This window comes from Narcine bancroftii, chromosome 13, assembly GCF_036971445.1.
Source record: "Narcine bancroftii isolate sNarBan1 chromosome 13, sNarBan1.hap1, whole genome shotgun sequence".
Classification (NCBI taxonomy): domain Eukaryota; kingdom Metazoa; phylum Chordata; class Chondrichthyes; order Torpediniformes; family Narcinidae; genus Narcine; species Narcine bancroftii.
This window is the reverse complement of record NC_091481.1, coordinates 72580126-72592406: the sequence shown is the minus strand read 5'-3', so window position 1 is coordinate 72592406 and position 12281 is coordinate 72580126. Positions and strand designations below refer to the sequence as shown.

The window sequence follows — 12281 nt, the reverse complement described above, 5'->3', positions numbered from 1 at the left end:
TTCCAGAATCACTGTGGATTTACTCCATTGTCAGTGTCTGCAGACATTTGTGTTTTGGTCTCTGCTAAGTAGGAGGTCCGGAACAAAACCAGAAAATGCTGGAAAGGTGAGCTCTTGTTATGACAAAGCCCCCCCCCCCCCAATCCTGAAATGTTCCCCCCCCTGCATCTCTGCTGCCAGACCCACAGAGAGCTTCCAGCTATCTGTCCTTTCATTTCAGACCTGCCATTTTCATTTCCTTTTTATAGAACCATGGAACACTGCCGCACAGAAGCAGACCCTTCAGCCCATTTAATCTGTGCTGAACTATTATTCTTCCTTGTCCCATTGATCTATCCATCCTGTCCTTCACCGCTGACCATCATCCTACCCTAACCCATTTTATTCTCCTCCCCATCAACCCCTGGAGTGACTCTACCACTCAGCTACACACAAGGGGCAAAGTACAGCTGCCAATTCACCTACTGACCCACACAATTTTTTTGGGAAGAAACCCACGAACATAGGGAGAAGATGCAAACTCTATATTGATAGTGCCAGAGGTCAGGATTGAACCTGGCTGGCAGGAACCCTGAGGCAGTGGTACTATTAACTGCCCCGGTCGGTGTTCCATGGGAGAAGGGAGTGAGGTCGTCAGACGGAGGTTAGCAGGAAGATCCAATGAAACAGTGGATGGTTTCGGTTCTGGACACCTCGTTACAGGAAGGATGTGGATGCTGTGGAGAGGGTGCAGAGGAGATTGACCAGGATGTTGCCTGGATTGGGAAACAAGCTTTATGAGCCAAGGTGAGCAGAGCTGGGACTTTTCTCTTTGGAGGATAGTAGGATGAGAGGAGACTTAATAGAGGCCTACAGATTCTTAGAGGTACAGATAGGATGGATGGCCAGCGCCTTTTTTCCAGGGTGGGAAGAGCAAACACCAGAGGTCATGTGTACAAAGTGAAGGGAGGGAAGTTTCGGGGAGACATCAGGGGTGAGTTTTCTACCTAGAGAGTTGTGGGTGTCTGGAATGCCTTGCCAGGGGTGGTGGTGGATTTTGGAATATTAGGGGCATTTAAGAGACTCTTAAGACACATGGATAGAAGAAAAATAGAGGGTTACGGGGTAGGGACAGTTTAATACTTTTATATATATATATAGGTCAGCACAACATCGAAGACCGAAGGGCCTATACTGTGCTGTAATGTTCTATGTTTTCATGACTGCAGCTGAAGTGGAGAGTGGGCGGCGCCCCCAGGCCAATTCCCTCTACCTGGGGGAGCAGGGTCCAGCCCCGGGCCAATGCCCTGTACCCAGGGGAGCAGGGTCCATCTCTGGGCCAGTGCCCTCTACCTGGGGGAGCAGGGTCCGGCCCCGGGACAATGCCCTGTACCCAGGGGAGCAGGGTCCATCTCTGGGCCAGTGCCCTCTACCTGGGGGAGCAGGATCCGGCCCCGGGCCAATGCCCTGTACCCGGGGGAGCAGGGTCCGCCCCCCTGCCTGTTTACAGTTTGTGCTCGGAGTTGGCCCTCCTCCAGTCCGCCAAAGGACGTTTCATTGAGCCAGTTCGAAGATGGGAAAGTGCCTCTTTCCTGTTTGCGCGAGTAGTGAGCCAGCTTCCTGTGATACCACATTGTGTCCTGCCTTCTCTGTGACCTGAACGTGAGCCTCGTCAGTTTGAAGGATCCTCCTGTTGGAGAAGAGCTGCTTGACACAGAATCTTCACCAGTCCCGCTATTCAACAGAAAGCAGCCGGCAACAAAGGTCTGTGTGATCGCGATGTGGCTGGGAGGGGGTTGGGAAACATGAAGGGTGCGTCTTCAGGAAAGCAACGACGGCTGGGTCTGTTGCTGGGAGATTAATATCAGTGCAGAAAGAAGTTTTATCTGAAGTTTTTAAGAGCAGAGTTAACTGTGACAAGGAGCAGAATGGTTGGGGTGTGGATGGGGGTGGGGGGGGGGGGGGGGGGGGGGGAATTCTAACCCATCTACTTCTCTTCGACTGTCCTGTCATGTTTAAGTTTGGAGAAAATGAGGAGTTGGACATTTGACACGTCTTTTAAAAAAGTTTGCGGCCGTTTATTCAATATTTCCATCTAGTTTAAGAATCCGAATCTGATACTGGATTCTCTCCTCGTTCCTTCTGCTAAAGTCGGTTTTAACCCTACTTTATATCAGAATGGACGTTTATTTTGGATTAGTTACAGGGGATTTTATAATAAAAATAACTTTTTTCTCTTTTTTCTTTCGGTTTTATGAGCTTTATGGTTAATATTTATTTGTAAAATACTGATCTCTTTTTCTTACACACATGAATGTAATATAACTCTCCTCTGGTTCGATATAACAATAAACAGATTGAAAACAGAAATCTGGGGAGAAAGGGGGAGGGGGGATTAAAGGAGGGTGTATGGATGGAGCAAGTGGAAGAGGGGGCAGACCGGGACAAGGAGGGAGGGGTGGGGGGGAGAAACGAGGAGAAAGGGCGTGAGGGAGGTTGGAGGGACAGAATGGGAGGGGAGGAAAAAGGGGAAAGAGGAGTGCATGGAGGGAGACAAGGGGGGGGGGAAAGTTCGAGTGAAAGGCAAAATGTAATGGTTGGGGAGAAGGGGATAGGAGAGAAAGGAAGGGCTGATGAAAAAGGAGAGGGAAGGGGTGGAGGGCAGGTGGAGAGAGGTGGTGAGGACTCACAATGGAGGGGACTAATTAAATTATTTATCACATGTACTGAATTACAACAATAATAAGGGATTAAAGGAGACTGGCAGAAGTGTAGGGAGGGGTGTAGTATTCACTAAATAGTGCAATATGTGGAGGAAGTGCAAAAACAGTGCAGGGAATCGAGAAAAATAGACGTAACAGAACGTGCAAGGGCATCATCTTTTGCCAGTGCGAGGACCTTTCACGCACCTGATAACAGCTGGAAGGCACCTGTCTTGAATCATGTGTCCTCAAGCACATGTTCCTTCAGCCTGATGGTTGCCGGGGGGGGGGGGGGGGGACACGGACGAGACGGGAACTGGGGTTCTTTAGTATTTCAGCCGCTTTTATGGAGTGGCAGCTGCTTTTTGTGAGGGCCTCCACGGTTTCTCGAGGTCTTGGATCTCAATCAACAATGGAGGGCAGGAAGGAGGAGAGTTCTTTGACCTGGTGCCGGGATAACAACCTCTCCCTGTGTTTGCAAAATCAAGGGGGTGGTCACTGGTTTGAGGAAACAGGAGGCCGACATAAGTGTCCTTGTGTAGATAATGAGGGAAGGGTGCATGCAAGTCCTGGGAAACCGTATCTTCCATGGACCCATTACGTTATATCTATTATTAAAATGGATGGAAGTGGAAGGAGTTAACATAAGAGCATCAGAAACACCAGGAGTCCATTCAGCCCTTCATGTCTCAGTAAGCTCCTTTTACTTTTATGTCACATCTCCTTTAATTCTGAAAATCCATCAAACACTGAATTTGAAGGTGCTCCGAACCAGGATCACCCCAGCCTCTTTGTCAATGAATTCCAGCCACTGGGTGAAGATATTTTTCAACATCTGCTGAACCTGTTCTTGTTGGTCAAACCCGTCACTACATTGCGCTCTCTACGGGATCAGACTGCCACACATTACTCCAAACACAACCTTGCCAGAACTATGTATAATTGATGCAAGATGTCTTGGTTTTGGTTCTCAAAAATCCTCTTGTAATAAACGTCCTGCTTGCCTGCTGAAGTTATTTGTTAAAGATTCCCAGCCCACCCCGCTCCCCCCTCCCCGAACACCAGCAGCTTTCAAACTCAACAACAAAGAGAAAAATTCCACATTTGGATCGGAGAGAGGGGGAGTGTTAGTGGGAGAGTGACGGAGAGAGAGAGAGGGGAGGAAGAGGGGCAGGGAGAATGGGAACAAGAGCAGAGGAAGACTGGAATATTCTGGCAGAAAGAGGATAGATTTGAACATGGAAAGTGGGGATTGCCAGAAACTTGGGGGATCTTAATCCTGTACCAGGAATTATTCACAACTACAGGATCTACGAGGAGAGGAACTCGGGCTGTACATTACTAACACATTTATTGGGGTATTTGTGTTGAAGATTATGCAACGTTCCCACTACTGAGTAGGTTTGTTTTCCAGGCCAGGGTTCATTCAGCACAGCTCGCTGACGTCCCACAGCTGCCTCATCCTTCCCCTGAATATCTATCACTGCCCATCGCAGGCAAAGTTCAGGAGAAGGTGCTTCTGCTCTGCCCCCCCCACTCCACAGGCTTACTCTCTTCCTGCCCACGTTCCTTTGCCCCCTTCCCTCTCTCCCTTCCCCCTCTCTGTCCCTTTCCCCCTTCCTCCTCATTCTGCCCCTTCCCCCTCTCTTCTTCCCCCTCTCTGACCCTTTCCCCCTTCCTGCCCCTTCCCCCTTTCCTCCCTCTTCTCCCCTTTCTGTCCCTTTCCTCCCTCTTCCCCTTCCCCCTTTCTGCCCCTTTCCTCCCTCTTCCCCCTCTCTGCCCCTTCCCTCTCTTCTTCCACCCCTCTGCCCCCTTCCCTCCCTCCCTCTTCCTCGCCCCTCTCTGCCCCCTTCCCTCCCCCTCTCTCCTCGCCCTCATATGCTCTTACCCCTCTGAGCCCTCTCTCTCTTCCCTACACTTCTCACTCTCTCCTCTCATTCTCTATCATTCTCTTATCCCCTCACTCTCATCTCACTCACACACACACACACCGTTCCCCTGCATCCCCTCCGACACCTAATACCCCACCATTTCCTCCTTATCAGATTGATTGGCACCACTTGCCAATCAATCTGTCCACAACCCTTCACCGGATTACAGATCCTCACCGCCCCCGGTATCACTGCTCCCACCCTGTTCACGTTGACAGCTTTCTGATGTGAAATATATGCCCTTTCGAGGTTGCTGCACGATTTATGGAATACCCTTCGCTGCCCCTCGAACTCACGGTTTGTATCTGGGAATTGCAGTGGAACACAGCAGTTGGATCCCTGCGTGCGAGAGAGAACCATAGCAACACACAATGCTGGAGGAACTCAGTGGGTCAGACAGCATCACAGAAAACAATAAACTGTCGACGTTTCGGGATAAAGGCACTTCATCAGGAAGGGTTCATTCATATTACCATGGTACCTGTCCAACTGGCCATCTTCCCCCTCTCTCCGTCCTGTGCTTTGTTCTTTGTCCCACTCCCGCGCTTTCTCAGGGAGATTCTTGTCATACACGCAAGTACAAGGTATGTGTGCCTGAAATTCTGACTTGTTGAGGCCAATAAACCCCAACTCTGATAGTATTCATGAACTGTGCAGAAAGAGATAGGAAATATAAAAATAAATAATAAATATTCACAATTATAATTATTCAAGAAAAAATGTTTCCATGGTGTTGGAGTAGTTTATTATTGGGGTGGTAAGTGGAGGGACACAATTCTGATAGCCGTTGAGGAAAAGAACTGTTCTTGAACTTGGAGGGGCTCTGTGGTTGAAGGTCACACCCAGGCGGCAAGCTGTTCGTGAATTGTAGGTGAGGAACCCATATAGGCTGCGGGCAACTTGAGGTCAAAGGACTTGCAGGAGAACCAGGTATCGGAACCAGGATTTGAGAGCAGGCTGAGGGCAAGGAGGACTCCCAAAGGGCCTCATTGTCTTGGAGGTTTGGATCTGGGCTCTGGTAATGGATCAAACTGAACTGGAGTCTGTGTGGCTACAGATGCTGTGGGGGCTGGAGGTGAATCCACAGATGCTCAGTGTCTCTGGAGGGACTGTCTTTTGCTTCCCTTTCTCTGACTGTAAGGGGTGCCGGGCAATGCTAATGTTAATTATGGCAGTTTTGTGTAATATTGCATTTCTGTTTTATTACATGACAGTAAATAGCATTGGTACCTTCTGCCTAAAGGGAGCAGTGAGAAGAGGTTGTGACCACAGTGATCAACATTCTTTGTAATGTTGGCTGCCTCCCTGACACCTGACATTACACACTCTTACAGAATGTTACTGACAATCTGACTTTGTTTTGTTTTGCAGGCGGATATATCAAAGATGGCTTCAAAAAGCTGTGTCATTGTCACAAAGTACTTCTTATTTGTCTTCAACCTTTTTTTCTTTGTAAGTATAATTTGGACTGGAGGGAAGAGCTTTACTCTCTCTGACCAATACTTTCTCTCCACTCTGGGAATACATGTCTCAGTGTAGAGGAAACTACCCTGCATTTAACCCACGCATTTTCCCTGATCGGGGAGGTGGGCGGGGGTTGTGACTGACTACATCAAACTCATCTCTGCATTTTACCTTTTTTCTATAATATTTTCTAACCCACATCCCTACTCTGGGAGTGTGTGACGGAACGGTATAGAGGCATCATCTCTGCAAATCTAACCACGTCCCTGCTCTGGGAGTATGTGATGGGACAGTGTAGAGGGAGTTTTTCCCCATGCTGACCCTTCCCAACTACCATCCAGTCCTGATGTAGGGTCTTGACCTGAAACATAGACCATCTCTTTGCCTCCACAGATGCTGCTTGACCTGTCGTTTGTTCTTTGCTCTAAGTTCTTGTGTCCTGCTGGTCCAGAGACTGAGTAACTGGCACCTGGCAGTGTGCTCAGGGAGGGGTGTTGGTGACCTCTGATGACCCAGATCTGCGGTTGGGTTTGGGATCCGTTCTGTAAAGACAATCTGCTCCACAGGTTTGTCCCTGACTCTGGTAGTTCGCGACGCGTCTCTGCTACTAGCTCCTGAATGTATGAGCTGAACGATGTCATCCCTGGACCTACACAGAAGAACTTGGAGCATCAACCCATCAGTGGGTCGAGCAGCATCTGAGGTCCACATGTCAGGATAAGACCCCACGTCAGGAGAAAATTTTGTGTCAGAACCCTTCATCAACACAGAGAGTGGAGGGAGGGGAAATAGATGGCACTTTCGAAGTCTCTCCCCACTGCACTGTTCATCCTGATGAAGAGTCCTGACCACGTTTCTCCCACTGATGCCACTCAAACTGCTGGAACCTCCAGCAGATTGTTTTTTTGATGTAGCTTGCTTTAGACCCAAGACCATAAGATACAGGAACAAGCTAGGTCATTCAGCCCATCGAGTCTGCCCCACCATTCCATCATGAACTGATCCATTCTCGCACTCAGCCCCACTACTCCCTGCCTTCTTCCCATAACCTTTCATACCCTGACTTTTCAGATACCCATCAATCTCTACCTTAAATACACCCGACGACCCGGCCTCTACAACAGCCCGTGACAGCAACTCCAGAGAAATTCCTCTGCATCTGTTTTTTAAATTTAAAATAAATTTTTAATTCAAAATTTTTTGAAACATACATCCACAGTAACAGGCCATTTCAGCCCATGAGCCCGTGCCACCCAATTACACCCTGTTAACCTACCACCCCCGGTACATTTCAAATGGTGGGTAGAAATCTGAGTCCCCGGGGAAAACCCAGGCAGACATGGGAAGAATGTACAAACTCCTTACAGACAGCATGGGATTCGAACCCTGGTCCTGAATGCTGGCGCTGTAAAGGCATTTGATAAGATCATCCACTTCAGGACACTATTCCTGCCTTCTTCCCCATGTTTCTTGGTCCCTTTAACATGAAGAATGAATTACATTAAACATGGAACATTGGTCCTTTGATGTTGTGCTGACCAATGTAATCTAACCTTTTCCGACCACATACCCATAATTACTATATTTCTTGCAAATTGTTCTTGAATATATGTAATAACCTGATCTCTGCTGTTATTTCACTCTGTATGAAAACTTTCTCCTGATCTAAAGCGTAGCAGTTAGCCCAATGCTATTACAGCGACAGTGACTTGGGTTCAAATCCAGCACTGTCTGGAAGGAATTTGGACCTTCTTCCCATGTCCACCTGGGTCCTTTAGATGCTCTGGTTTCTTCCCACTCCCCCAAAGCAGGTGATTGGTGTATTTGGGTGGCACAGGCTTGTGGACTTGATACTGTGCTGTATCTCAAAATTAAATTTAAAAATTGTCCATGCCCAATGCGTATTTTTTTTAAAACTTAGACATACAGAGCATTTTGGCCCACAAGTCCATGCCTCCCAATTAGCATACACCTTTTGAAGGGTGGGAGGAAACCAGAGTCCCTGGAGAAAACCCCGCAGACATGGGGAGAACGTACAAACTCCTTACAGACAGCGCGGGATCGAACCCCGGTCACAATCGTAGGCGCTGTAGCAGCGTTGCACTAACTGCTACGTGCTGTCCCTGAGGTTGTTCTCTCTGGTGTGTGGGCTTGTGCACTGGCCGTGAATGTGCCATGACAATGCACTGACCTCTCTCTTTCCCCGGTTGCAGTTTCTGGGAGGTGTGACGTTGGGATTCGGCCTGTGGATCCTTTTTGACAAAACAAGTTTCATCGCAGTTCTGGGTAAGTAGAACGAGCATTCTCTGCCTCTTGCCCACCTGGGCCTTCCATGTCAACGTACCTGCATTGCCAAAATTGTTGTCGACTGCATTTGGAAATTAGATTTTTAATTTTTAAAAAAAATTTAGACCTACAGCACGGAAACAGGCCCTTTTGGCCCACGATCCCGTGCTGCCCAACTACACCTAATTGACCTCCAACTCCTCTAGAGGGCATGAGTTTTGTGTAACGAGTTTCGAGGGGGTGGGAGGAAGATCATTTCCACGCAGAGGGTCAATTAAATCTGAAACGTGACAACAGAATGGCAGTGAAGGCATGTTCTCAAACAATTCTTAACAAACTGTACAAAGTGAAGGGAGGAAAGTTTGGGTAGGTTTCTTTTTACGCACATGGTTGTGGGTGTCTGGAATGCATTACCAGGGGTGGTGGTGGAGGCTGGATCATTAGGGACATTTAAAGGACTCTTATAGGCACATGGATGGAAGAAAAATAGAGGGTTATGAGATAGGGAGGGCTTAGTTTTTAATTTTTTTTGATAGGAATACATGGGTCGGTACAACTTTGAGAGCCGAAGGGCCTGTACTGTGCTGTAATGTTCTATGTTCTAAATACTTGAATCACTCAGGCTATAGGCAAAGTTCTGGTAACTGAGATTGGAATAGATAGGTACATGGCTGTTAGCGTGAAGGGGATGGGCCGAAGGGCCTCTTTCTGTGCTGTGTGACCTGAGCACTGAAAGGATGGAGGAGTTAGGGAAGGTCTTGTTGTTGGCACACAGAGAACAAGAGGCACGATGAGAGAGGGGAGCCTTGGATGAGAAATTAGATACCGACGATACTTGGCTTGATGGTAGTATGAGGAGAGATTGACTTGAATCTGCCTGAAAACGATTGTTAGACCACAGCCGGAAAATGCTGTACAGTTCCTGTTCCCCGACCACAGGAAGGATATGACATGAGAGACATTTATCAAGGTTATGCAGAGAAATGAAGCAGCTCACAGTTGGCAGAGCGAAGTGATTTCACAAGAGTAGAACACAAATGGGTTGAAGTAAAAGCACAAAGCTGGAGAAACTCAGCAGGTCACACAGCATCCTTGCTGTAGCAAAGATAAAGGGACAAACCAACGTTTTCCTCTTACCTCAGAGACACTGCAGATGTGTCTCTCTTACGCAACAATGGTGGTACCAGTACTTAACCAGTAGCAGAGACAAGGCTGGGATGTTGAGGCTGAGTGAGAGAGGATGTATCACCTCGGCCTCCTCACAGGGGCCAATTTGTTTCATATTACAAGACATGGACAAGTGCCGAGAGCAATGGCCACATAACCTGACAACAGCCCACTGTAGCACCAAAGACTTACCCGCAGAATCGGCAGTGCAGTTGGCCGGCACAGTTAGCACCATATCACTACAGCGTCGGCGACCCAGCCTTGAATCCCGCACTGTCTGGAAGGAGTTTGTTCTCCCCACGACTGCGTGGGTTTCCTCCCACCTCCCCCCCCCCCCCCCCCACAAAAACATACAGGGTCTATAGATTAATTTGGTGACACGGGTTTCATGGACTGGCAGATCCTTCTAGGGTGCTGAATTATAAAATAAAATGAGCCAGGCCTCTGGCCAAGACACTCCAGCCCAGTTACAACACGGGCATGTACCCCGCCAAGAGGAAAATTGACCAGTTCAATCGGCTGATTATCACCCCGATCGATCTGCCCTCATCACCAGTAACTTGATGGAAGACATCGATGAATCCACTGGCATTTATGTACCTGTTAGGGTTTAGCCAGAATCAAGTTTAAGTTCATTGTCATGTGATGCACAAGTACAATCTGACAAAACAGCATTCTCGGGTCCTCAGTGCAAATACACGCAGACACACAACCAAATGATGCAGATGCAGTATATAAAAGTGATTAAATATTGCGAGTCTCCGAGGGTTAGTGTGAGCAGTTCATCAGTCGTCCAGCATTCTCATTGCCCGTGGGAAGAAGCTGTTCCTCAGTGAGAGTTGGGAAGAAAGAGGGATTAGTGGGCAATAAGGAGGGTAGTGAGGGGAGAGGGCAGCAGGCGAGGGATTGCTGTCAGTTCCGAATATGTGGGAACTCCAGGTGTCTGAGTTGTGCAGGTGAATGTGACCTGTACTGTACTGGGATTGCACTGTTGGTCTGCACTCTCCCTGTTATGCTGGATTGCACCGGGTGTCCAGATATATGGCTGTGTGTGTGTTTCTCTCTGCCTGCACATAAGCGTGTGCATGTTTCAGTGACTATGTTGGTTTTGTGTGAATCTGTGTGTCTGTGTAAGTCTGTGAATTTCTGTGTGTGTCTGTGTGAGTGTGTGTTTGTGAGAGTGAGTGTGTGTGTCTGTGTGTGTGTGAGTCTGTGAATCTGTATGTGTGTCTGTGTGTGCCGCCGACAGTATGTATAAGGGTGTGTTTTTCTGCCTGTAAGGTAGTGTGGCCTGTACTGACCCCTCTGCTCTCCCCTCAGACACGACCTCAGTGCCCCTCCAGATCTGGTCCTACCTGCTGTCGGGCCTCGGCATTTTCACCATGATGATGGGTTTTCTCGGCTGCATCGGCGCACTGAAGGAAGTGAAGTGCATGCTGGGAATTGTGAGTGCCCACCACTCGGCCCAATTCTCCACGCCCAATGCCGCAGAACCCCTGCGCAGGCTGGGGCACGAGGATCCCTGGGCGGGGAACGAGGAGGGGTGGAACCAATGGCATGGTCACGGTGCGGCGTGTACTACCCAGGCTGGGGTGGGGAACGAGGAGGGGTGGAACCGACAACATGGTCATGGTGCGGAGTGTCCTACCCAGACCAGGGTGGGGAATGAGGAGGGGTGGAACCGACGACATGGTCACGGTGCGACGTGTCCTACCCAGGCCAGGGTGGGGAATGAGGAGGGGTGGAACCGACGACATGGTCACAGTGCGACGTGTCCTACCCAGACCGGGGTGGGGAATGAGGAGGGGTGGAACCGATGGCATGGTCATAGTGCGGAGTTTCCTACCCAGGCCAGGACATGGGTCGGGTGGGAGGAGAACAAAGAGGGGTGGTACCCACATCAAGTCAGGGTGTGGAGTGTCTGCCCAGGCCAGATGTGGGGCATGGAGACCAAGGAGGCAGTGGCCTCAGCTCCTGGCCACGTTCCCCTCTGTTAGTGGGATCTTGCTGTGCATGAACGGCAGCCTTACACAATGATACGGCTCTGGGTTGGATGCTGTTACATGAGATTTAAGGCAGGTTCAGTGGGTTCACAGAGAAGCGAGTTGAGAAACAAGCTGACAAATATTTTAGATTTAAAAAATGTTAAATGTAGACTACAGCACAGTAACAGGCCCTTCCACCCACGAGCCCTTGCTGCTCAATTACATCCCGGTATGTTTTGAACAGTGGGAGGAAACCAGACCCCCCTGGGAAAAACCTACACAGACATGGGGAGAATGTATAAACTCATTACAGACAGTGTGGTCCCGATCGCTGGTGCTGTAACAGCGTTGTGCTAACCGTTACGTTAACCACGCCGCCCAAGGAGTAATGTTTATTATACACAGGGAAAACAACACTAAAAACAACCTCGTTTCACATCGGATGGTGTCGAGGAGGGGAGTGGAGAGATGGTGATGGGAAAGAGGATGGAGAGATGGTGATGGGAAGGGGGATGGAGAGATGGGGACTGGAGAGAGATGGAGAGATAGGGATGAGGGGATGGAGAGATGGTGGCAAGTAGGGGGATAGAGAGATGGTGTCGAGGAGGGGGGTGGAGAGATGGGAATGAGGGGGATGGAGAGATGGGGAATAGAGAGAGGAGAGATAGGGACGAGGGGTTGGAGAGATGGCATCAAGGAGGGGGGGTGGAGAGGTGGTGACAAAGAGGGGGAATGGAGAGATGGGAACTAGGAGGATAGAGGGATGG

The 12281-nt window shown here is 49.2% G+C and overlaps 1 protein-coding gene across 3 annotated transcripts in view; it reads left to right on the top strand.

The window, feature by feature from the left end:
- Positions 1-1568: 1568 nt before the first annotated feature.
- The window catches only part of LOC138748360 (CD82 antigen-like), a 34860-nt gene continuing 24147 nt past the window's right edge, over positions 1569-12281 (top strand). The window contains exons 1-4 of one of the 3 annotated variants that reach the window (XM_069908408.1): positions 1569-1743; positions 5984-6064; positions 8290-8362; positions 10850-10974. In XM_069908408.1, the coding sequence (XP_069764509.1) occupies positions 5999-6064; positions 8290-8362; positions 10850-10974 (264 nt within the window). In that variant the 5' untranslated portion in view covers positions 1569-1743; positions 5984-5998. The remainder of the gene's footprint in view (positions 1744-5983; positions 6065-8289; positions 8363-10849; positions 10975-12281) is intronic. The other 2 variants (XM_069908407.1, XM_069908409.1) reach the window with 2 other exon arrangements.